At 45.4% G+C, this 27,508-nt stretch overlaps 1 protein-coding gene across 2 annotated transcripts in view; it reads right to left on the bottom strand.

Moving 5' to 3' along the window:
* The window catches only part of PDK1 (pyruvate dehydrogenase kinase 1), a 598,915-nt gene that overhangs the window by 143,146 nt on the left and 428,261 nt on the right, over nucleotides 1-27,508 (bottom strand). For both annotated transcript variants that reach the window (XM_086956138.1, XM_086956137.1), the window contains exons 3-4: nucleotides 26,513-26,584; nucleotides 9,517-9,701 (exon numbers count right to left, since the gene is read on the bottom strand). In XM_086956138.1, the coding sequence (XP_086812264.1) occupies nucleotides 9,517-9,701; nucleotides 26,513-26,584 (257 nt within the window). The remainder of the gene's footprint in view (nucleotides 1-9,516; nucleotides 9,702-26,512; nucleotides 26,585-27,508) is intronic.

Raw genomic sequence — 27,508 nt, 5'->3', positions numbered from 1 at the left:
CACCCCCGCCATCGCATACACACACGCGCACACACCCACACACACACTGCATACACACACTGCATACACACACGCTCCCCCCCTTACCTCACCAGAGACACACACACGAGCGCACATACACACACGCACGCATACAGAGACACCCACGCCGCCGCACACATACACACACACGTGCGCGCACACATCCCCCTCACACCCCACTCACCAGGTTCTTCTTGCGTGTCCCTCGGCAGCCAGCGGGTCATTCCGGTTAACAGGCGGGGGCCGCGGGCCTCCACGAGCACGGGAGCCCCGCTAGCTAACACGGAAATCCTCCGGCAGGCACAGGAGCGCCTGCTTCCTGTTTTTGTCCGGCCCCGCCCCCGTCCCAACAAAGGTTGCCTGGCTTCCTATTAAAGTCGGGCTGTGGCGGTGAGTTTGCTTGTTTAAAATTATATTTGAATGCGGTCGTGCTTAACCCGCGATGTTTCCCTGCACCAGAACAAACATCAAACTGCACCAGTATTTACCAGAGGCTTTTTAAAAATTATATTTGCATGCTGTCGTGCTTCACCCGTGATGTTTCCCTATCACAACGTACACGGGCGTGTTCCAAAAAACACAATTATCGGCTTGTCTTTCAGAGGCATTAATGGCATAGTTAGACACATTATTTTGTATATTGACTATACAAGATGCACAAAAACAGCCGGTACAAAACATTTCATATTGTCTGTTGTCTTGGCTTACTTGTTTGGTTACCGGCTGGCGCTTCCCATCACTTTCAGTTTCCTTACCCCAGTCGGCTTGTTATTCTTTCAAGGGTAAAAAATGTCAGACCCGGACACCGCAACGAGATGTATAATTATTATGAATTGTCCGCCCGCATTCATCTGTGGACAGACATATGGTTTCCAGCACGACCGTCTCACGCAACACACACAAAATGCTACCCACAAACTCTTTCTGCTACACACAACACACACATGCAGACAACACCACTTTGTATACACGTCACAAACTGACACAACACAAGCCAACGTCACCTTATACTTCCATGAAACACCACAACACTGACACACGTCTACAAAACACACAAGCCACAAGACATCGCACCACATACATGTGCATGAAACTCCACACTGCAGGCACATGGCTCCAAAGAACGGCCATCTCACCCAATTAACAAAAAATACTACTCACAAACCATCTGTACCACTCTCAACACACACGCACACACCGACACAACTCAGGCTATTATCACCTCACACAGCGCAACTCACAACAGAGACTCAACTAGACAAGGCACTGCCACAGCAACAAATGCACAACACATTCCCCACGACACATGCGCCCCCCCCCCCACAGCAGGCCAGCGATTCACAAGTGCACTCTGAGACGTTGCCCACACACAACAGACACGCACACACTCCACAGCACATGCACGCCCATTAGAAACACCACGCTGCTGTCAAGCACACCCCTACAACACAGGCGCAAGTTCGCAACCACGCACAAACTCGAAGCGCACGCACCCACAACCCATGCAGAGCATGAGATTGCCATCCCTCGGCCCCACAGCCACGTCCCACCACGGAACCCCCAAGGACCGCAGCACCCGCCGTGGGCACCCACAGAGTGCCCTTCACAGCTCCCAGAATCCAGTCACCTGCAGTCTGAGTGTCCCAGGGGTCGGTGGGGGCAGTGGGGGGCTGGTAGCGCCCAGAGCCAGTCCGTGCGAGGGCAGGAGGCGCTGGAGACAGCAGCTGAGGCTGGGAGTGGAGAAAGTTTTGTGGAAGAGGCAACTCGGCTTTCAGGCGCGTGTCAGGCACAGGCGGCCACATCACCCTCTGCAGCAGGGAGGGTGAGCGGTGTGCAGGAGAGGCAGCGGGGTCCACAGAGCAGGCCACGGGGTGTCACCCACCGCACGGGGACCATTCACATCACGCACAGGGGGCCCAGCGCTGCACGAGGCTTCCTGCAGGCGTCGGGGTCACTGGGTGCCCCCTCCGCACGGGCCCAGTCACCTCACACACGGGGGGGGCAGGGCTGCACGAGGCTCCCTGTTGGGCGTGGGGGCAATGAGGTGCCACCCATCGGGGTCCGCAGAGCAGGGTGCCACCCACCGCACAGGGCCCTGTCACCTCATGTACAGGCAGCCACATCACTCTCCCGCAGCAGGAGCTGTGTGCAGGAGAGGCAGCGGGGGTCTGCAGAGCAGGCCTCGGGGTGCCACCCACTGCATGGGGCCTGGCCCAGTCACCTCACCCACAGGATGGCCCGGAGCTGCACGAGGCTCCCTGCTGGCGTGGGGGGCACCGAGTGTCACCCACCGCACGTGGCCCAGTCATCTCACGCACACCTGGCCCCAGGGCTAAGGAGTCTCCCTGCTGGACATGGGGCCACTGCCTGGGTGCCACCCACCACACATCGCCCATTGGCGTTCAGGATAAACTTTGGAATGCTGCAGAAAATATGACATTAATATTTCCACCGTAGCAGCTGCTTACACGTTAAGAGAGGATGATGGTGTTATGGCCAGAGTTGCCTACTTTCGAACTGGGGAACCCGTTTCAAGTGTCAGCGTTTAATCAACATCCTGTGATTTTGAGCAAATGACAATCTCCAGTGCCTAAAAAAAAAACAAGCATGAAAGTGAACTTGTGTAATGTAAAAGGCGCTCATGTAAATAGTCTAATACAGTCATGCTGAGCTCATGCAATATAAAACTGCAAAAAAAGAGAATGGTTTAAACAGCACTTGCAGCATGACAGGAACTGACTTTCACCTTGCTTTTCTTGTTTTCACAAAATAAGCTGTGCAGAAAATACATATTCCTAATATGCAAATGCACAAACTGAGACGTTTTCCATGCAAAGAATCAGCCAGCCTCGTTTTTTAGGTCGAGCCTGGGCAGCGTATGCTCTGCTCTGCGAGGCATGCTGTATTCAGGTAGGGACTTGAAGCTCCACCCACTCTCCACCCATATTTTTCATTGCCTTGTGTCATTGTCCACTGTAAACTGTGTCTGTTCCTTAGTCAAAAGGCTTAGCAGTCCTTCCTTAATACTGCCTTGTCTCATTTTATAACCTCCCATGGCGACACCCCTTTATGTGTGTTGTTGCTCAGTAGGCTTTAATTACAGCCTCTGAGCACTATTTTCTTAAATAGCTTGGTCCTGCCTGCTATTGCAGGCAGTACACGTCCTATCCTAATGCTTTTAATTTATTTTTATAGCACGTGCTGGCATTTGCAATGCAATAGGCCTTGCATTTGCAACAGTTTAAGCTATTGGCATTGTAAATGACAATGCCTTTTATTTATCTGTTTTAAAAACAACACATAAATAAAAGGCATTGTCATTTACAATACCAAAAGCTCAAACTCTCGTAAATGCGAGACCTATTGCATTGCAAATGCTTGTTTTATACTTGTGCAGGTCCACACCATATGTGTCAATGTGGCCCCCGGGTCACAACACCAGGGACATACATCAACAGCCGTCAGGTACATGCGTGCCAGCCTATGAGGTGTGAGGTACGTATGATCCAAGTAATTGAATAGGGCGTTTTTCAACCTGCAGTTGGTCGAAATAGTTTTTGGGTGGCTGATGCATTGTGCCCGTTGTTTATCAGTTATGGTGGTGGCCAGCTCGGTGTCCCAGTTCACGCATAATGTTGTCAGTGCGGGTGTATCGTTCAGTCTAAACGAAGTGTAAATGGCTGTTACGGCGTGCCTGCCCCATCCATGCTTCAGCCGTGTTTGCAAAAGGTGCAATGTGGGGGGTTCGGTACGATCATTATCACATGTTTGTAGGAGGTGGCGAGTAAGCAGTGTGTGCAACAGGAATGAGCCCTGCTGTACTTCATAGATGTCCACTAACTCCTCAAATGTTTGTAGCTGCGAGTCTACATACATGTCTCCCCATGTGTACAATCCCCTCTCCCTACAGGGCCCACGTTCCATGCGTCCGTGACATGCAAACTTGCCCAGCAGTAACTGCAGTGGCAGGCCATGTGGGGTGGTCCGACCTTTGGGCAGCACATATCTAGACCAGCTATGCCTGGTGGCTTTCATTAGGATGTTGCCTTGCTGCTTTGGGTCAAGGTGGTAGTGCCCGACAACCACTCCAGTAGTACGGGATGGTCCCAAGATATGGCCGCTGTGACCAACTCGGTAAGGTTACTCTAAGCTAGCCATCTCATTGGCTATTGCAGTTGTGCTGCGGCGTAGTAGCGCTCGTAATTCGGGGCACCTAGGCCACCATCCGACAGTGACAGATATAATTTATGGAAAGCAACCTTGGCCCTAGAGTTCCCCCATATTAGGAAGACTAAACGGGACTCCAGATACCAAAAGACTTTCTGTGGCAGGCAGTAGGGGATTGTGTAGAACAAATATAGTAGGCGGGGAAGGACCTGCATTGCCCCATGGGGGACAAAGGGAGGCCCAACCAGAACGGAAGAGCCGATCGGGCCCTGGTAATGGCACGCCCCAGGTTTCCGTCTATAATGTCCGTCCCTGAATGATAGACCTGGACCCCCAAATAATTAAAAGTGTCAAACGCAGGGGGGCGGAGCCAGGTCGGCGACCAAGATGGTCGCCCGGGCTCCCGGCTCCGTCGACCTTCTCCCCCTACTGCCGGATCCAGCTGTCGAGGCGGCGCTGCCGATATATTGTCGGACGTCGGAGAGGGACCTGACCCGCCGAGAGTGACTCCGGAGGCTCTCCGAGCTCTGGGAACGGAGATATGTCCTCCCAGTCGGTGTGGCCTACGCGAGTCCCGGAGCCGGGACCTCGCGTGATACTGCTGCCAGCCGCTAGTGGAATAACAACGGCCAGGAAGACCCGGAAAATGCCGGTCACCCGCCGAGGCGCTCTGCCCTACCCCGAACGTGAACATAGCTTTCGCTACTGCGTGCCGTCCCCCACATGCCGGAGGGACCCCCCCCTCCCCCGATTGCTGCCTTGCGGAACAAGGACAAGCGACGCCGCTCTTTGTCTTCCTGATGGAGCATCGCGTGACCCGCTTACAGCTGACTGTATCCCGCACTTCAGGTGATCGGAGCCGGTTGATACATGGCGATTTGGCATCGCTCGGATGCACTGGGTGGCATGGATGGGACCATCGGTGGGGAAGTGGAGATGGCTACCACATCGTGTGCAACCGGGGGGACGCTCGGACGATGCACAAGATGGCGGCTCTGGTGTGGGCCCTGGCGGCACTTATGCCGTGAGCCCCGTTTGGAAGCATCGTCCTCATGGAGCCGTACCCGCCTGTGGTGATGGCGACGCACATTTCAACCGGAGCGCGGAGATCGTATGCCCCCCCGTGTACTGACAGCACAAAGTGTGGATTGGGTTAACATGGCGATCAGACCCCGGCACATGTGGAAGTACGAGAGAGCCTGATGCCGGTATTTTGTCCATGTGACTTTGGTTTAGTGACTCCCTCTACAATCTCTGGTAAGACCCGGATGGGTGATTATACACGACCATACATGTTGCTGATAAGTGAGAGTTTGTGCGTGGGGACTCCTGGTCGTTACAAAGCGAATCGTCGGAATGGCGCCTGGTCCATGGGTATATGGAGTGGTCGGGGATTCCATCGGATGCGAGGCTTGTGGGGACTCATTTGTTGCCCTTTCTCCGATGGCTGATATCGTCATGCAACCCAGACAATGCGAACTGCATACTCTTTCTGAACCGGACTTTGTCTTGCTGCTCAGGAAATGGTCGTGGGCTGTGAACGGCTTTGGAGTGTGTCGTGTCCTGGTGTACTGCAGATTTCCTGCCTTCCTCCGGGCATCCCTGCCTATTGTACTTTTGGTACTTTGATTGTTTGGCTATGCATTGAATGGACTGGGACACGTCTCTGATTATGGCCGGGTGGGTCTGGGTTGCAAAATGGTGATCGTCTTCTTCAGCTGCTGAAAGGGGGGGCCCTTATCGAGGTTGGGTGACTGGGTGAGCTGGCGTGGCGACTGCTGTCCTGTTTCGGTTGGTGTCCTGGATATTTTGCAACAGCGCTGTTATAATTGTAAGCTACGCGGGGGGGCCGGCAGCCTGTACTGGGGACCCCCGATATATCTTTTTCTTTTATTCTTCCTTTCTCTTCTATATTTCGGGTTCCACACACTGGGCGACAGGCACGCTGCTAAGGGGGAGGCCGTAGCCGTAGGCAGGGGTGCAGGGTGGGGGGGTTAGGGGAGGGGTACTATTGGGTTTTTTTTGTTTTTTTTTCTTTTTCTGTTTCTAGGGCCTCTTTTTTCTCTCTTGTCTCTCTCGGCTTTCCCTTTACTTTTCCTCTTCTTCTTCTCTTTCCGGGAACCGAGTAATAGGTTGCTCTCCGTACGTTCTAATGGTTCAAATTACAAGGGTGGATGTCTTTATAAAGTTTTACGTTACAGCGGGCGTACACTGTATTGGTGGGCGAAATGTACAGCTTATTGTTTATCCTGATTAATGTGCGCTAGCGCCAACGTCCTGCCTGCAGTAGTCCTGACTGTGAATATCCTGATCTATGATAACCCCTTGCTTTGGTATTATTTGATTGTGCGGCACCAGATCCTGTTCCTTCCTAAAATTGAAAAGAAACCTCTTTAATCCTGGTACCAATATGGTACAGACATTATCCTGAGCTACAACGGGGCATTTGGGAGGCGGACTGTTGCATTCTTATGGCTTGATTGATCTGCTTTGACCGTCTCTGAACTAATGGCCGGCCGTGATGGTTGTAGGCCCGTGATTGTAACTGCTTTACGTAACAATAAAGGTTTACCAAAAATTTTTTAAAAAGTGTCAAACGCCCATTTCAGCAGCATGTTTGGTGCAGCCGACTCTGGGCCGATGACATAGGCGTCATCGGGAACACCACCGATTTAGAGCAATTGACCCATAGTCCGGAGATCCGTGCATGCTCGTCTAAAAGGTCCATTATCTGTTGCAGTACCTCGGTACGGCCGCGCAAGTAAATTAATTCGTCATCACATTCAGTGACACTATGTGGCAACGACGGTCCACATGCAGGCCCCATTCCATGACCCGTTGTTGTAGCCTACATGCCAGTGGCTCCATGGCCATGGCAAAAGTATTGGCGACAATGGGCAACCCTGGCATCTGATCATTGAAAGTGAGGAGAAAGTGCATCCCATCTTCATCCTGGCCAGTGGTTTGTTGTACAGCAGCCCTATCCATTGTAAAAAATTGGGACTGATGGCAAACTCTAATAACACCACCAACAGATAACTCCAACTCAGCGTATCGAAAGCCTTTTCAATGTCCAAGGATGCTATCCAGAACATCCCTGTCTGGCCCACTCCATTAAAGCTAATAGTCGACGCAAGTTCAGGCCAGTATTTCTCCCGGGTATAAAACCATTCTGGTCCTTATGGACCAGTAGAGTGACAGCCGTAACCAACCTATTCGCCAGTAATTTCCAGAGAATCTTGTAGTCGACGTTCAGCATCGACAGAGGGCGATTAGAGTCCATTTGAAGTAGATAGTATTACATTGACCTGCCATTACATCCTAAAGTAAGAATACATGTGGGGCGTTCAGGCTATATATATGGATATCTGGATATGTAGGATTGTGGAGAAGTGTGGCTCACTGGTTAGAGCGGCAGACCCTGATGCAGAGGTCTGGCCCGGGACCAGGGTTCAATTCCCGCCGCTGCAGGGTCTTGGGCTCAATGTCTTCAGACCTGATAATTCTCGCCTCGGTGCCTACTCTAATCATGGGTCCCACGCAGCAACTCTGGGCAATAGCTTGCTTAATCTCCACACCGGCCCCAACAACGCTAGGATGCCTGGCTTCACCTGGAGGTGCCCAGGAGAGGGCACCTCACAGGAACAAGACAGGAAGGGTTCCTCAGCGGTATTCGTACAGCGCTTAGAGACCCCTGGGTGATAATGCGCTTTACAAATGCAACTACCATTACCATTACCATTACCATATCTAGCTAGCTAGATAGATAGAGACAGACAGACTGATAGATATTGAAAACACAAACATTAAAGTGAAGCTATGTTTAGATTTGGTTATACCGAGAACACAAAATAAAATTTGAATTTGAATTTGAATTTGCGGGTTTATATCGCGCTAGGATCATCTCCCGGAGGAGTATCTCCGCGCCTTTGAGAACCTTTTCAGCTTGTAACAATAGGTAGGCAGATGGCATTGATTAATTAGGAAATAAGAAGGTTTTTAACTGTTTCCTAAATAGGAGATACTCCTGACAAAGTCTCAAAGAGAGAGGAAGGCTGTTCCACAATCTTGGTCCGGCAATGGACAGAGCTCTTCCACCTTGTCTGGTCTTTCTGGCTCTTGGAACTTGTAAAAGACCTTGTTCACTGGATCTCAAGGATCGAGCGGGCCTATATAGAGAGAATCTATTGTTTAGATACTCTGGGCCTTTGTTCTGGAGACTTCTATGTATAGTGCACCCTATCTTGTATTTCACCCTTTGTTTGATAGGTAGCCAATGTAGGGTGTTCAGAAGAGGCTTCGATGGTGTGCGGGGAGGCTGATTTAGGACAAGACGGGCCGCCGTATTCTGGACTACCTGCAATCTCGCGATAACTCCCTCATTTACTGATAGGAGCATCCCGTTGCAGTAGTCCAGTCGACTCAGTATAAGGGCCTGCACTAACGTTCTCCTAGTTGTATCAGGGAGCAAGGGGAAGACTTTCCTCAGCATAGCGATCACATGGAAACATGAGCCCACTACTTGATTGCTGTTTTGTTTTAAAGAGAGCTTCTGGTCCAGACGCACACCGAGATTTTTTTTTTTTTGATGGACGGATTGTTGAAACTTTTCAAACACTCACAGATGTGGGTTTAATCCATCGTTATTTTGCGCGTCACCTCACCCCAGTTCTGTCCCAGCCATATGCAAAACAGCCTTGACCCTGCTCCCCATGGGAACAGTCCAGCCCAAACTGCCAAGTCAGGCCGTCACTGGACTCAAAACAAGCATGCTGGGACTGGATTCGGGATATCACCCCTCATCAGCCAGGCTACCTTGTATCCAGAAGCTTAGGGACCCACATCTGCGCATATACTTAGCCATTTAGGGCACACATAGCAACATCACCAAATAAAATGATGGATGAAGTGCTGAAACTTTTTTAACTCTCACCCTAGTCACAGATCTCGGTTTAATTCATCGTTATTTTGCTCGCCACGTCACCCCAGCACACAGCAACATCACAAAAAAGTCCTGGGACTGAATACTTATTTCCGGCTGATGAGGGATGATACCCTGAAACCAGCTATAGGATTCTTGGTTCTTGTAGAGGGTAATACCCTCAATTATTTGAGAAGGCAAATGTTAAATCCAGCACATTCATATGTAAACCAATGAATCACAACTTACCTAAAGCTTGAAAACATTCACATTTACCATTTTGCTTGATTATTCTCTAGCAATTATAGAAGCTTTACACATAAAAACAAGAATTGCAATTGAATTTATATATTTTTCTTTAAACACCATGTTTTCTCTCTGACTTTTCAATTTTCAAAGATACTTACTGTGTTGGTTCAGTAGCATTCTAATTGATATGCGACTCATGTAAAATCGGTCTAAAAAGTATTGCACATTCTGTGAGGTCACAGGGTCTACGCCAAATCTGTCCTTGTATTCAACCACACCTTGAGCCATTGTAGGAATAACATCATTATGTCGATTCCTGATCGTTATCACTGTATCTGTAAACCTGAAATTACACAAGTGATCAGTTCTCTAAATAATTAGAATAAGTAATCAACAAATGAAAGGAGGTTTTCTTAACTGTGACAAATAAATGATCTTTGGTTTCATTTGTACCTTCTGTTGTCCAGTTGGTATCAAGATTACTGCACATCTCAAACTATGCATTAACTATCTTGCAGTGCCAGCTAGTTGATGGTGCAGTTTCTCACTTACCAAAGCTGGCACCAAGACTTACCTCAAACATTCAAAATCCATCTCGCGTCTTTTTTCAGAACTAAATCACTAACCTTTTTTTCGGAACCAAATCACTCCAGAGGTTTGTCCTTTCAAAGCAAGCACCAGGCCAGAATCTTTGTATCAGGCACTTTTGTTTAAATATACAGAAATGCTGTTCATCACTGTGTTAAGACAGGTGTATGTGCTAATGACTCCATATATACTAGTGGGGTTGAAACATTTAAAAAAACAATAGCAGTTAACTGCACAATACGTATTGCTTTTACATCATGAACTGACTGCTTAAAATGGCTGTGTGGTTCTTAGCTCACACTTTAAGTTGTCCAAGCTTGGGGTCAATGATACAATACTGAATGTAAGAACCTAAATTCATGAACAAATTACAAAACTGGGTGTATAGAGACCAGACTGCAGGTCACACACACAGGATGAAAGTCGTACTGGTTAAACACCCATTCGTAGGACCAAAATTCATTATGTCCGTCTCTAGTCCCTCTGCTAGGTTATGGATCTCAGTATTGGTTCTATACATCCTGGATGATGATGATGATGGAAAGAGTGAGCAGTGGGAGCCTTCTCTGGGAGAAGATTAGTAATACTATGGCAGATGTTTTTATGAAGGACAAGGGCGAGGAGACAGTGAAGTATGATGGAGTAAGATGGCTACACTCATGTGAGCATCCCACAAAGCTCAACCACCTTCTAGTTGATCTCTCTGTATCTGAGGGCTTTTGAGCGCGGATGCAGTACCCTTGCAGAGAGCAGGTAACCAAAAGTGAAATCTGGATATGTGGACTTGAGAACCGTAAACGTATTATGTACTCTAACGATGACGTAAACTGAAGTGTTTTATATTGTATAAAAGCATACTAATATATATGTAAATCGATGCTATAATTGTACAGCTTAATGTTAATAAACCAACATAAAAAAAAGATATATCTGCTCACCTAATGCTCAGCAGTCATAGCCACACAAGATGGTTTGCACATGGTGACACAGAGTCTCTGCTGAAGGGCAAGAGCGGTATCTGGTTTCCATTTATTGCAGTTTCACAGGTGGAAGAGAGAGGTGGTCTATGCTAGTCATGAGGGGAATGTGACAAGAGGATCTCTACAGGAATATTTTGCATCTACAGCATTACAACCTATGACACAGTAGCAGAGTAAGCTAGAGAACATAGGATCTGCAGAGATAAAGGTGCCGTTTACCAACGGCATGAATTCTGGACCCACCAAAGGAGTCAGTGGCTTGATGCACTATGTGGAAAACTGGGCCTTGACTTTCCACTCCTGTGACGACCCAGAACTTACACCAAATCAGTATGCTAAGGTAGAGTAAAAACGTCACTCTTTGGGAATATAACAGCGGGTGCTACATTTTTCAAATCTGTGTTCACAGCCTGGGAGGGCTTTAGGTAAAATGCAGTTACATCATAAACAGAGGGTTCTGCTTTCAGGGATAACAGATGCCTTCCTTTATCATTCTCATGAAGAAATCTGGCAACGCAGATACAGCTGTAGCAACAATGGAGAGACAGATAGAAGGGCTATGTACCAACAAGAAGGGCGCTGAGACCAAAATGGCAGTCATTGAAAATAAGGTGGCCTTAGTTGAAGCCCCAAGGAGGAAAAAGCATTGGCAAAGCCAATAGGTCTTGCCTATGTAGGAGCTATTGACTTTGCCAATGTGTTTTAACCAGGTTGTACACCTGCGTGGCTGCAGTTCAGCATGGCTAAACGTTAGTGATTTAAAGGACAGTGGAGTGTCGTAGACTGAAGTGGCAAAGAGGGGAGTTTCGTGGAAGGTCATAGAGTGGAGAGGTGTAGAGTGGAACAAAGTGTTGAAGAGAGGAGTTTCGTAGAATGGTGTTGTGGAGTGGTGTACAGTGGAATAGAATCATAGAGTAGATTAGGGTGGCCTAGAATGGAGTGGTATGACGTAGAGTGGAGAGGCAAAGTGTAGAGTGGCGTGGAGTGCTGTAGAGGGAAGTATGCATGATGTGGTAGCGCACTGCCATTACAGATCCCACATTTTCAATTGAAATTAGCATTACTTTTACACATACAATTTTACTGATAAAACTATTCAGGGCACAAACGATAATGGCATCATCTAGTGTACTGATTTGTTTTGATCATATTAAAATATTTGTTTCCACCACACTTGATGTGCTTTATTTGGGCTATCCTAATGCTGATGAATTCTGAAATATTTGTACAGTTCAGTTACAGACATTTAAATGTTGTGTGCTAGAAAAAAATGTTCTTTCCTAGTTCCCGGCAAAATTGTCTCATAAATCCTCTCACTTTGGAGTCAGAGAAAGAAAAATAAACACCAAGCTCCCTGGAAGACAGAGCCTTATATTTGACCTATGTCTTTGAACACACACAGCAAGTGTGACAAGATGAGAACAAAATTTAAAGACCTGCCCACAGAAAGTAAGGACTTGTGGAAGAATACAAGAAGCAATGGCGAACAGGTTATGCTCCACAGAAGAGACAAAGACATTCTGGACAACCTAAAACAAATAAAGTCAGGAAATAAAAAAACTGAAAATGTGAGTTACAAACCACAAAGCCAATGGTAAGCAAATTATGGAATTGATTCCCAGGGAAGCTTTCAGAATGCCCACAAGAAGTATTTTTGTATGCTTCAACCTAAAAATTACTTTGCAGCACTCCAACAGTGCTCAAATAGCAGTGCACTCCAACTAAAAAATAAACTGGAGGAATTTGCAAACATTATAGTGGTGGTCCATGAGAAATGCTCTGGGGTTTCAGGAGGTTTTATTAAGATAGAATTTCATGTGTGTAGTGTCTTGTGATGACTGGGCCCAGGCTGAGGTAGGATGCTCCAACTGGCGACAAGATAGGGGATTAAGTAAACCCTGTGACTTGAAGAACCCAGAGTGCGTTCCCAGAGACTTTGCATTGGTTCATCAAACTGCACATGTGTGCCACATGTGCCTCAGTTGAAGTGAATAATCGGTTGGCGTATGTGAATGCAAAGTGACACTCCAGCCAGTGCAAGGCCTGTGAAGAAAGTGAATGTCTTACAGGAAGTGTGTTTGTTGGTGGCTGGACATTTGCTTGAAAAATCTGAGACAAGAGGTACTATGCCACAACGTGACTTAGAGCCATCATTCCTACAGTACGACAATGCTAAAGGAAGTGGCAACTAGGTACAGAGATGTCCTAGAGGCTGTGCTAGCCAAGTGACAACCAGGTATGGAAAGTGCAGCAAGCAGCGACTGCCAGGTGCAAGAGAACGCTGTGAGCAGAAGCAGGTGAAAGCAAAGAAATGCTAAAAGGCAGTAGAAACCAGATACAATGCAAAGAGGTGAGAAGGGCGAAGAACTCATGCAAAAAACAAAACTGCTAGTCACCGCCAAAGAAGAAGACAGTACCATACAACCAGAGAGCTGGACCAATGACCCAAATGTCAGCACGCAGCTTGAGAGTGACGAGGGTGCCAGTACAAGCCGGCAGCAGACTCCGCCACAGCAAGCTCAGCTTCCAGTAGCAGAAAGTTCCGCAGGTTATGATGCTGCAGCATTCCTAAAACCACTGCTTCACTTTGGCACCGCCAAAAGGCAAAGTATTAGTGATAGATGGGCTGCCTAGATGGAAATTTTTGATGATTTCATTGATGTGCTGGAAGAAGCAAATGACAAGAGTAAAAGAAGTGATAAAAAAATATACTACCATTGAGGTGACGTACCATCAAATCAAAGAAACATTAAGTACCAAGTTCAATCCAATGCCAACTATGAAAGGTACATTTTCAGTCAGGAAAGGCAGAGAGCTGGTGAAACGATGGATGAGTTTGTAGAAAAACTTGACTCGCTCATAAAGCATTGCAAGTTCAATAAGTTTAACGATGAAGAGGTTATGCATCTCAGAGTAATAGATAGTTGTCTCTCAGACTCCTTCGAAAGACAAATGCCTAAAGAGACACTTAGCTTGGAGTAAGTACTCATGGCTGCCAGAGCGGAGGAGATGGCTGAAAGACAGGCAGCTAACAAGGAGGCCGGAACAGGCCAAAATGAATCAGCCCTGAGTGTGAAAAGTTAGAAGGCTATGAAGTAATGTCTCTGAAGGAAAGAGATGGTGTGTTTCCTTTTCAAATTAGAGTAGATGTCCCGTTATTGGACAAGTGTGCAAAGACTGCAGTAAAGAGAACTATTTTGTAACAGTCTGCAAAAAAAGGGAAACATCATGTGCGTCACATCAAGAAAACAAAATGGATACCAGAAAGTTCCAGCCGAGAAGTTCTATGCACACCCACAAGGCCAAGCAGCAACATCAGCTGAGACTAGTAGAAACTGAACATTGTAGATTGTCATTAAATTGTTCGTCTAAAAGTTTGTCACTCTCATTGTCGAGCGACAGTGAGGAAGATGGGAGTGCAATTTCAATGTTGACTTTTAGACAATATGCATATGCAGGGTTAGTTCTTGCAACGAAGAATGCTGGTCAAAGCTATAAAGTATAAAATTCATATGGACACTGCCCAAAGATCATACTGAAAGTGAATGGGTGTGCCATACCTTTTATTCTAATGCAAAAAGAACAATTGATGGACAGAATGCAGAACAATGTCATACATTCACCCCAGTACAGAGATATGGGCCTAAATCAATTGTTTATTTGCTCACCATGCCATTCCAGTTTGGACCCAGCCATATGCAAATCAGTCTTGACTCTGCGCCCAATGGGAACAGTCCAGCCCGACCTGCCAGGCCAGGTCCTCCCTGTACTGGAAACAAGCATCCTAGGACTGGTTTCGGGCTTTCGGCCCTCATCAGCCAGGATAGCTTGACTCCAGTGGAATGGCGAGCACAGGACCCACGTCTGGGCATACCTGTCCCACTCGGGGTGACAAATGCAAAAAGAACAATTGATGGGACAGAATGCAGAACAATGTCATACTGTGGAAATGTACCCAAAAGTGAGCACACTGGTGCATGGTCACCCTCTCATCCACGGGTCCAAAGACCAACAAAACAGAGATCAGCACTGGAGCTGAAGTAAAATAAATCAAGTAAATGTATCACTCATGAGTGGGACCACGTCCAGACAACACTCTCAAGTGCTGCAGGAGGTACTACACTGAACTCAAAAACCATTGCCTTTATATACTCTTTTTCTGCAATGTAAGCATGTGGACAGAAATGGAAGGAACAAGTTTAGAAATAGCTATCAGCAAACAAGGGCAGACGGATAACTACTTGGTCAGCAAATAGGGAGGGGAGCAGGAATGCTTATGGCAGCAGTAAACAGTCAACAGATAACAGATAATTTCTAAGACTAGGTGGTTGGCAGCTACAAACCACCAGCACATACACTGCTTAGCCATGTCAGGAGGTCAACTAAAATAGATGACACAAGCAGAGTGAAAAGGCAAACAGCAGAGTACGAAAGAATTACGAAGGAAACGAAATGGACAACACAGTCAAAAATGGCTGTAGCTTATGCTAAGTAAAATACTACACGTTTCCACAATATATTCACCCCAGTACAGAGATATGGGCCTAAATCCATCATTGTTTTGCTCACCATGCCATTCCAGTTTGGACCCAGCTATATGCAAATCATTCTTGACCCTGCGCCCAGTTGGAACATTCCATCCCGAACTGCCAGGCCAGGTCGTCCTGTACTTGAAACAAGCCTCCTAGGACCGGTTTTGGGCTTTCCGCCCTCATCAGCCAGGATAGCTTGACTCCAGTGGCATGGAGAACACGGGACCACGTCTGAGCATACCCGTCCCACTAGGGGTGACAAATGCAAAAAGAACAATTAATGGACAGAATGCAGAACAATGTCATACATTCACCCCAGTACAGAGATCTGGGCCTATATCCATCATTTTTGTGCTCACCATGCCATTCCAGTTTGGACCCAAGCCATATGTAAATCAGTCTTGACCCTGTGCCCAATGGGAACAGTCCAGCCTGAACTGCCAGGCCAGGTCCTCTCTGTACTGGAAACAAGCATCCCAGGACCAGTTTCGGGCATTCATCTCTCATCAGCCAGGATAGCTTGACTACAGTGTCATGGAGAGGACGGGACCCACGTCTCGGCATACCCGTCCCACTCGGGGTGACAAATGCAAAAAGAACAGTTGATGGACAGAATGTAGAATAATGTTGTACATTCACCCCAGTACAGAGATCTGGACCTAAATCCATTGTTTTTTTGCTCACCATGCCATTCCAGTTTGAACGCAGCCATATGCAAATCAGTACTGACCCTGCGCCCAATGGGAACAGTCCAGCCTGAACTGTCAGGTCATGTCCTCCCTCTACTGGAAACAAGCATCCTAGAACCGGTTTCGGGCTTTCAGATGGATGTAACCCAGCTCTCTTAACTGGGGGTGAATGGATGATTTATTAAGCATTTGTCCATCATTTGCTAGCGTAGCACTTTTCACCCTAAGTGGGATGGGTATGCCCAGACTTAGATCCCTTGCTTTCTGTGCTGCTGGATTCAAGCTAGCCTGGCTGATGAAGGGTAATACTCAGAAACCAGTCCCAGGATGCGTGTTACCGGTCCAGGGTGGACCAGCCTTGGCAGTTCGGTCTGGACTGTTCCCACCCGTGACAGTGTCAAGACTGATTTGCATATGGCAGGGTCTAAATTGCGGTGGCATGGTGAGCAAAAACACTATGGATTTAACCCAGATCTCTTGATTTGGGGTGAATGTATGATTTATTCAGCATTCCGTCCATCATTTGTTTGCGTATACCTTTTATCCTAGGCAGTGGTGTATCGATAAACATTATGCCAGTGCAGAAGTACATTGAAAAGTCTCCAATCCCAGTTTAACACCCGGCAAAACCAAAGAGTACACATGTGCTGCTTTGACTTCACTGCAAAGTCAAAGTTCATTCATAGCCACTGTGAAGCATTAAGGCTACGAAAGTAGAAGCTCCAATCCATAGCCTACCAGGCACTTTATCCAGCGCATGTTTACTCTGTTTCAGTACTGCTGTGGACATGCGGCGTGATTTAATGGACGTAGGATCTCACAGTCCCCGTTTCTTCTTTCAAGGACATATTATAGTCCTAGATCGCTGTACTAAATACCTTTTTCATATATACTGATCGCTTGAAGAACTGAGATTGCATGGCCATTAATAATTACCCAGACCAGGCTTGAACAGTCAGACGCGGCGAGGCGTATCATACTTATTTACCAGGTTTCATGACGGATTTTATTAAATCACGCCGCACAATCTACAGTACCCAATATATTCCGAAGGGGTAGACCACATCACACACGGACTATCAGATTGGAATCCTCTGAACTAGCACATAGACAGAAAAAAATATTTTGGCCTACTACTGTACCAACTTTCAACAATATATAAAGAGCGAGCCTTGAGAAAGTTACATAAAAAGTAACGAAACACGTGTCGGCTGTCATTGGCTTTTTTGTTTGACCAACACGACCTGGAGGGCCCTAGGACTAGGACCCCCAACGTGGCTGCGTCTTTCTGTCTTTTTGTAGTGCCTAAAGATTGAGGAAATTGTGCACCTCATATCAATACCACATATAATGGTGTATTACTTGCAGTGTTAACATCTTATGTACTGTTTTTTTAATCTCTTGGGGTACAATGCCCAGAGTTTCTGGATGTCTGGTTTTATAAATCAATTTTGAGTTGAAATAAGACTAAATGGAACAAGAAAAAAGTCCAATCCTTTGATGTTCTCTTTTCTTAGAATAATAATCACGATGTTCTTTCATGTATGAGCTAATTCCTGTCACACAATTACTCAACACTGGCCTTCTTGTATATGTGAAATCATTAAATTGCAAACTCATAACTTTAAACTTTAGAGTGCCGAGGTATCACAAACCTTAAGACTGCTCACATCTGCGTTGATATGCGCCAAGCCAAAAAGGTGATTGAAAGAGAATGACATCCAGATCTGCACATTGCTGACATGATCACATAGCTGAATGGAGCTAAAGTATTTTCTCACCTTAGTTTAAGCAAAGGACATCACAAGCTCGAACTGGAAGAGAATTACAAGTACATTACTACCTTTTTGACTCATGTTGGTTTGTTTCGATATAAAAGGCTAAGTTTCGGAGTCCAGGAGGAGATCAGGCAGAAACAGAAACGCAAGTTTGATGCTCCTTTGATGCTGACCCCACTGAGGGTTGCGACCAGTAATGGACACATGGTGCCTGCTCATCATCCTGTAATAGTGAGATTCTTCGCATTCACATTCAATCACCTGCCTTGACCTTTGCCAACTCCAGATGATCAGGAGTGAGACTTGTTCCCCTGACAGTGCAGAGAGCGCAAAGACTGCACCAATGTCTCAGTCACCAATGCCAGCCATAGACCCTTCTCCGGCATTTCCTCAGCCTGACATGACCAGATCTGGGCGATCGATTTGATCACCAAAACAAATTATTGAAGAGTTGTATTGTATATATGTAGTATTGGTACTTTTATTTACCATAGGGGGAGATGTACTGTCTTGTGAGTTAAAGATGATGGGACCCTTTTGGCTCCTGACAGATTCAGTAGAACAGTGACGTAAGTGCGCGGATCACAGAATTCATGATGTAGAATGTTCAGTTCACAGTTACACACTAATGAATAAAGACATCTAATACCGAGCTCTATGTGAGGTGTGATAATTTTATAAGTACCTGGGCTGGGGTCGGACGCTACTATGCGTCGTAGGACTAACTGAACAAAATCCAAGTATAATAAACAGGAAGTATCAATATGTGATCAGTGAGTATTATCAATGCTCTTCAGGTGAATCACTGACAAAAATCAAAAACAGAGCTGGTAATTTTGAAGACAGAGACGACTTCTGAAACTAGTAATTGGGCAGAAATACATCGAAAAACAGAGCACCTGCGTACTGACAAGCAGCAAAATATAAGAAGTCAACTCTATGAGAAATCTGAAATATGTTGATGTTACTATATGAGAAAATCCGTCCTTGGTACGACAACCTGCAAAACAACGGGGATCACATTTACCAGGTGCAAAAACGTGGACACATTATGCTCTTAAAGGAAACAGACAAATACATTGTCAGATTAAACTTTGTACAGTATGAAAGATGTGTCATATGGAAGATATTAAATTATTAACAGGGAGGAGTCGTGGGATAATAAACAATTCATTCAAACCATTGACAAAGACTCAGTGGCCAAGGTTTGTAGACCCACCTATTTTACTTTTAAATGGAGATTAAGGACTACAACCTATAAACATTTTAGTCTCAAAGAAAGAAGAGGGAATTGAGGTGGGTCTCTAGATTTACCCTTACTCCCAAGCATTGTCTATAAACACAAGCGCCCCCAAATCATAAATAAAAGGAGGTAAAAGGTGAACTCCCTAGAAATAACCTTTGAAAAGCACACAGACATGCTTACAAACAAATTGTTGAAACTGGCATGCATAAGGATACAATTATGTGTTTAGAACAGACCGGCTCACTGACACAACCTTACAATGGACCGTACAAAACAAAACATAGACCACTGCATGCACATAAGCTAGAATGTACAAGGTTAAAATGACAGAAAGAACATTTGTCACCATGTCACACTAGAAATTAGAAATGCTTTCGCTCTAAAAAGTAAGCACACATTATACTGGAATTTTTTCAAAAGAGTACCTCTCAAGAGCAGATCTCTTAAGGCAGACTTAGACTTGTGTTCTTTGCAACTGGAAGGTGGGTGGAAGCTTAGGGCCAGATGTAGGTAATCCTAATTTACCGATTCTAAAATACCGAATTTTACCGATTCTGTATTTTAGAATCATTAATGCTATGTAGGAAATAATTCGGTAAGTATTACTGAATCGGTATGATTCGGTATTTACCGAATCTGTATTTACCGATTCGGTAATTCCCATTCATTCCTATGGGCCTGAATGGGATTTACCGAATCGATAAATACCGATTCGGTAATGAGGGAACACATTCAAGGGTGGCAGGGTGTCACATTGACACCCTGTTGCACCCCTGAATCGTGCATGTGTGCACATGTGGCACACATACATGCCCTAAGGGCATGTATGTCTGCCGCATGGCACTTTTGGAAATGCACAAAAATGCTTTTCCAAAGGTTTTTGATATTTACCACCAACTTTTAGTTGGTGGTAATTTACCGATTCCTTAAAATACCGATTTGGTAAATTACCGAATCTGTAAATTGGCCACCCACATCTCAAAAGCCTAATACCGGTCGGTAACGGCCAAAATTCGGTAATTTCGGCTGTTACCGACCGGTATTGGGCTACCTATATCTGGCCCTAAGTAACTACAATTGAATGCAGATCTGGCAGACATGTTCAATCTTGAGGGTCGAGTGTTGGGCGGAATGGCAACAACTGCTGTGACTAGTAGATGTAATCAGGGTTACAGAAGAGTTACCATACATTTGTTTAACCACAAAGAAGAATGCCATATGAAAAGTTTTTGTCAAGCCTCAGTTTACTGCTTATAGTTTAACAACAAGTTTAACAACAAGGGAAAAGAAACCTTTAGCTAGAGACCGAACCAATGCTGAATGGGCCTAGATAGAGATAGAGGAGAAAGTAGAGAAACTCTATTCTTTAACACAGAAGAGGCAAATCTTAATTAATTAAAAGATTGCTTACTAGATAACAACATTTTATCCAGAAGACAACTCACCACTAAATGTTGGGACCTGTTGGGATTGTGACTGGCCATTTCAGGGAACCAATACAGGCAGAGTGATGGCTAGGATGAGAAACATACCAGCTACGACGAGATTTTAAATTAATGTAACAATTTGCTTTTTTATGAGTACTATCTAAGAAGGAAGACACTGCAGACTGTTATAGGAAATTGGTTTGTGTAGGGGTTCGCGCACGGATTTAGTAGCTTGTGTCAGGTGTTTTTCAGATCCTGAAGTCACAGGTCCCACGCCGAAGAATCAAAGGCATGGCTGTGTGTGTTCCAACTAGTCAAAATGCTGTGCCTTTGGTATGAGGCACAAAGATGGGCCTCCAAAGCCTACCTTATCGGCCAAACAGTCAAGGCCTAGCTCACACAATAGAGTAAAGTGGATTATAGCAAAAAGTCACTAAAATACCCTTAGCTCTACCCAGTGGTAGCTATGGCAAAGAGCAGACAGTCTTAGCTTAGTCTGTAAAGTATTTATGCAGTACCAAAATAGCAATAAAGTCAGAATGCCATGCAATAAAAAATGGCACCTAAATGACAAAAATCCAATAAAGGGAATCAGTGATATTAATTTTTAAGGTTTTATGTAACATATCACCTAAAAACACTAAGAACCAACAATAGTCCATGGAAGTGGTAGACTGGGACATAGGTGTGTTTTCAGGCCGACATCAACGGAGTGTCAGTTGGATACATCAAGAGGGTTCATCCAGACAAAGATTTTACCTTCTGACTTAGGGGCTGTTTTAGATGCTGGTGGAGAGGGAACTTTTTCGCAACGGCGTTCCCTCTCCACCAATACAGTGGTCTGCCCGTCAGATTTAAAAGCAGACAGACCATAGGTTTGGCTATGGCAGTGACTACTCTTTCACAGCTGTAGTCACACTTCTACAACAGATCAAAGGAGTAAGCGCCGTCTGAGAATTGGCAATATGTCCGTCCACTCAATTAGAATGGTCAGAGATACATTTGTGTCCATCACAGTCAGAAAAACCCTGGAGGTAAGGTACAGTAAAAACACACACAATGCCCCCCTTGAAACAGGGGTAACTCCTGTTGTGAGGGGGGCATTATCTCTTTTTTTTCTCAAAAAGAAAATCCTGCTTTAGGATTTTCTTTTTGAAAATAAAAAATAGAACAGTTTGGTGCAAGGCTCCTTCAAGTTGACAGAGCCCAGCCTCGAACTACGAAAAGCACTGACAAGAAACGCCATCATGACAGGAACTGCCTTGACGGGAGTCCTGCCAATGCTTTAGAAATGACCGCCAGGTTGGTGGTCATTACTAAATTCGGTGAGCGGCATCTCCATAAGGGCAACAGAGCAATTTACTCTGTCATCATGACAGAGAAACGGGCGGCCCACTGATACATAAATTGACCCCTTATTCTTTTTATATAGCTCAAAATCCACTAGCGGGCAATCCTGAAGCAGTACATGAGGAAGGTGCATCAAAATTGGACACCTAACCCATGAGGTACTCCTGAGGACTCTGGAGGTCTGCAAAGTCCAAAAACTGTTTAAGTTCCAAATTTTCAGGGTCTCTGAAAAGCTGTTCTCTGAGTCACTTCTAAGTCTCTCTGGACTTCCAGGGAGCACTTAGGGGCAAGACTCCAGTACAGAGCATCAGCAAAGTCTAGCCCAGATCTGATTGGTAATGATCAACTGGTCACTTCAGGGGGGCTGCCAATCCCCAGAAAGTGCTTGAACTATTTGGTTTGTTCTGTTCATTACCACGTTAACTGTTTTATATTTTATATCAATAAAGATCTGTTTTTCGTTAGAAGCTCTAGCACTGAACAGACCTTTAATTATTTGTGTTCTAAACACAGCACCACCCCCCCTTGAGTAAGCTACGTCTGTTTGACCTAGCTATTCGTGAGCTGTAAAGTGCTAAAATAGAGTAACTTTGTTACCCACTGGGAATGCCATAGCCTATGTGGCACTGTGCACAATATTACCCTTTAAAGATACTGGCCAAGTACCACTCATTCCCCAAGAACCAGACAAAAGCCCTCACAGTGAAAACCTATATATAAACCCCGTGAGTCAGGATCGGCCCGTGCAGGTAAGAGCAGTGGGGCCGGGTTGGGGAGATTTGCCATATGACTGAGGGAAAAATATATAAATATTTAATATTCCTTTGTTGTCATCCGTCGAAATCCCCCCCAACCCAGACCCACTGCACTTACTTGCAGGGGCTGTGGGTGACGTGAGTACAGCAGCACAGTAAGATGTGGAGGCAGATTATGATGGCAAAATCATAATGTGAGTGATAATTTCTTGTGGATCACAAGATGAAAAAACTTCAAAAAAATGGAGGTTGTTTACATTAAGTTATTTGTTTTGAACTCCCCTTCAGCAAGTGATCCACCTCCGCACGTCAAGGATGCAGGAGATTGTGGATGGAAACAAGAAACAATCTTTTTCTGGTTTAAATGAAACCGAGTAATCAGTCCTTGTGAAAAAATAAGTGAGAGTCTTTTCAGGGAAGAAGATGACACGTATAAATTCCAATGCAGAGATAACTGACATCAAAAAAGCACTCTTCGAGGTCAGCAAGTCGATACTTCATAAATAAGCTTCAATAGTTTGTGCACCAGACTTTATGGGAGCAGGAGTTCTAGGAACACGCATTTGCAATGCAATAGGTCTCGCAATTGCGTGATTTTGAGCTATTGGCATTCTAAATGCCAATGCCTTTTATAATAATAAGAGGCATTGCCATTTAGAATACCAATAGGTCAAAGTTTAAAAAAAGTAAAACCTATTATTTTACAGAGAGGATGGTGTTCCCGAAGCGGGCTCTGCGCTCGCGATTAAACTTTTAAAGAAAAGCTGATGGGTCACATTACCACACTTGCTGTTAAGTGACACTCAGAGTCACCCACTGACAAATATGTCATATAAAGTCTTCTCCCAACCACAATAATAGGAAGCTCCAATCAGACCTAGACTGGCCCACGAGCAGGTGGTCCTATTTTTTTTTTATCTCAGGTGGATGAAAGGATGAGGCAAACCTGTTGAAATAGGGACCCGTGATATAGCTTGTGAAGATCTCGGCAGAGGTCAATTACAACAGATGTTAATACTGCGTGCATTAACCCCCTCAGATACGTTTCATGGATTGGAAGCTATGTTCTGCTATTTGCAAGTAGATCCACGCTGCTGGTACATTAACGCACCGAACTATCTTACTGGTAGGGAACCAGTAACATGCTTGCTGCACTGATCGCTACACAAGGCAAAATGTCACAGTCGGCTGTTTTTCATGGACTGGAACATGTGCCCTAAACATCTGTGTAGGAACTAAACTGAGGTATAGAGCTGTTTTACATGGTTTGGACCACATAAACTGCAAATTACTCACACGTCTGTCCTGCGAACATATTAACCCTCCTAGCTGTAGGACATGGATTGGAACCAGTGACATGCCTCATCCATACAACTCTGCAGTCGATGCATTCGTATTCGGAGCTATTTTACTGGAACTATCGACTTGCAGAATACATAAGGCTGCGCAGCAGGCACATTGACATCCTCAGGTATCTCACATGGTGTCCTTCAGCGTGCTTAAATATCTCTGCTAGAGACGTATTAATGGCCTGGCGCATTTTTCATGAATGGTACTCAGAAACTTGCAGCCTGCACAGAGTTTTGAGGAAGGAGTAAACTACAGTGCTATCTATCAAGGGCTATTGACTTGCTACCTATAGGCCTCAGACATGTGCCTCTCTACCACAGGTGCATGAACAGCCTGATCTGTTTTACAAGGACTGAACTGGCATTACAGAATGGTGCAATAGTACAGAAAGTGCAGTGAAACCTAAATAACTGGCATTGTGACTGCAGCCAGCGCATTAATAGACTGAGCTGTCCTGCTAGAATGGAAGCCGACTCCGGGCCACCTACGGGTATTGCAGTATGAGTTGTAACTACAGAGCTATCTACCTGGGATTGGTAGTTGTGACCTACTGTGGGGGATGGTGGGCACACACATATTCCACCCAGCAGGCGCATTAACAGCGTACGATGGATTGAAACCGGTGACACGCAGGTTGTGTGAGAATCTGCAGTAAGACCGGTGACTAAAGAGCTATTGATGTGGGATTGGCACTTGGTGAAAAGCAGATCACACAGGCACACACTTTCTTTCGCCCCAGAAGTTGTCTTACACGGATTGCACTGGTAGTTTCCAGGTTACACAAGGATCTTCAGTAGGACCAGCAATCCCAAGAGTTACTTTCCCGGGACAAGTACAGCATTGGAGCTGTAGGTGATACTCGCACACACGCTGCAGCAGGCGCATTAGCAGTCTGAGCTGCTTTGCATGCACGGGCTGCAGGTTACACACCCAGCGGACTCTCGGCCCACGCCTCTCCTCTTCCGCCCAGCCCTGGGAAGCTCCTTGTCCTGAGGGGGATGGGTCGGCTGGTGGTGAGATGCCTGAACGTCGCCCCGTGGCAGCTAGCCTACGACGATGATGAAGAGGAGCTGCTCCCGCTGTAACCCCCAGGATAAAGAACACGCACCACACGAGCCACAGCTCGAAATGGGCCTCTGCCGAGGAGCACACGCTATGGACAGGTCACCGTCATTGTCTCATATTTTAGCAAAATGGTACTGTGTTTCTTTGTGTTTTCAACAATTCTTGCCAGCGTCTGTGTCTGGGTATTACGATGATGAAAGTGCACACTCACAGATGAGGGTGTGACTGAGAATCAGCTCCTCATAACAGCAGGGGAATGCTGCTAGTCAGTCACCACCAGCCTCTTGAAATGCTTTTATGTTGCTTGTGATGACAGGAGACTTTAAGCGCCTCATAGTAGGAGCAGAATAGCGGCCTTTAAATTTAAGCTCTTTCCTGTCACAGCTCTTACGCGGCGTATCACAATAGCTTCTTTAAGATATCGCCAAAGGGAGGCTCAGGAGGGCTGTGTTTTATATATCAACAAACAAGCAGGGTGTGAACCCACTCTGTAAAAAGCTCACACTGTGTCAGCCTTTCTGGCGTTTCATCCACGTTACGTGGGATCGGACACTTTCTTACAGGGCTATGCTGAGCTTGTTCTTGTCGCAGGTTGTTTGTGAAATACTGCGGGTCATGCAAAATTCCGATCGCACTGGTGAAAGCTGAGGAAGAAGTTGCCCTAGGGGTCATGCTCCATTCAGTGCTTGATTAAAAAAAAAAAAAACAAGCGCCGAAGGTAAAAAAAAAAAGACGAGGAGAGGAGGAGGCAGCAGGGGGAGGGGGAGGGGAGAGAGGAGGGGCCTGCGCCTGTTTCCCTTTGTGGAAGCGAGCAGGAACCATCTGTTTGCGAGTTAATTACAAACAGATAGTTTGAAAGCTCGCTCACGCAATGGAATCGCCGAACGTGCACGTGTTGCCATTCAAAGCAATGCAATGCGTGCACGTTTTTTGCAGCAAAACTGAATCGATCAATAAAGGTCTCCCCTATGAGCGCATAAGCGCTGCGTAGGCGAGACCTAAAAATGGGGTGATTAGTTGCATCTTGGAGTTTCAGTATTTTGGGAATTTAGGGAGAAAAGTCATAGAGGAAATTGCTTACCAGTCAGTAGGAGAGACGCTTTCAAAGGCTTCTTACATGCTACTAGCTGAAAAGCAAATTCTGCATACAAATTTAATTTAGTATTTTTAAACATCTTTAAGCAGCCATCTGATGCTTCAAAGTCCTAGTTGAAGAAAGGATGCGCTAATGAAGCAATAATTTACTTAGACTCTAAAGATCTCTTCACCCACGTTAGATAAGAGACATACATATATTAATATGGAGGTGTAAACCGATTTTTGCTCTAACTGAAAGAAACATTATTTTTACAAAAAAGTTTTCAATCAGAGCTTATAAGGCATTAATAACTTACTTATTCACAGCTTCTGAATCATCAGCACCTTTGTCCTTATAATCAAGCAGTTCCTGGAGACTTTGAATATACCTTAAAAACAAATGAAATGTATCCTTTTGTTTATTTTATTACAGGATAAGAGTTCAAAGCAAGCTTTCCAAATGAAGTAACAACGATCATACCGTTCTTTACTTTATACAACTGTGAACATTGTAGCGGCTGTTTCCATAACAAACAAAGCTTTAACATTAAGCATATCTCATATATTAAATCGGCATTACACATTCAACCCACACTTTCTATTCATGAAAATTCCCGGATGTCACCGAGGCATCATCAGAATGTTTTCTTCACTGATCAATAACACAACTTCGTGGTTAGCACACATTAGGAACACTCTATAATGTTGTTAACACTATTGTGCTGAGCATTAGCCCGAGCGGCTAAATCATCTGTAAATTCATCTAAAATATCCCTTAAACCTCGTTCAGTCAGCCAGATCATAGTAGCCAGATCTTAGAGGCATCCCACAATGATTTGTCTGGGCTCTTCAAATATCTAACATTATGGCAATGAGCCTCTTCACCAAGTATTATTGTTAGACCACACATTTTATCAGCAGTGGTAGTAGATTCATTGACCAAGATCATAGTCACTTAAGAGTTCACATAAACGTCACATTCCAAGCTATCTGAATCATTAGCACCTATGGAACACAGGTATTTGGGGGTCAACGTTAATCTCCTGGTTGTAATATTGATCCACTGACAAATGCTATGGCAGTTGGCAGACAGCATAAATTGCTTGGCCAATAGTCCATCCGTTATCCCACATGCCAAATTATCCAACCATGCATATTTAAAGGCATTGATTATATTCTTTCTTACATGTTGGTTTCTAGATTGGCCTCGCATATGAACTTCAGCTGCAGGTGCAAATCAGCTTCACCTTAAACCTAGCAATGTAAGCTATTCCTAGACCAAAGGAGCTAGGGTTGTGTACCATAGAATGTAG

The sequence above is a fragment of the Lissotriton vulgaris genome, chromosome 2_1 (genome assembly GCF_964263255.1).
Source record: "Lissotriton vulgaris chromosome 2_1, aLisVul1.2, whole genome shotgun sequence".
NCBI lineage: Eukaryota > Metazoa > Chordata > Amphibia > Caudata > Salamandridae > Lissotriton > Lissotriton vulgaris.
Note: the sequence above shows the minus strand (reverse complement) of the source record. Positions and strands in the feature narration are given on the sequence as shown.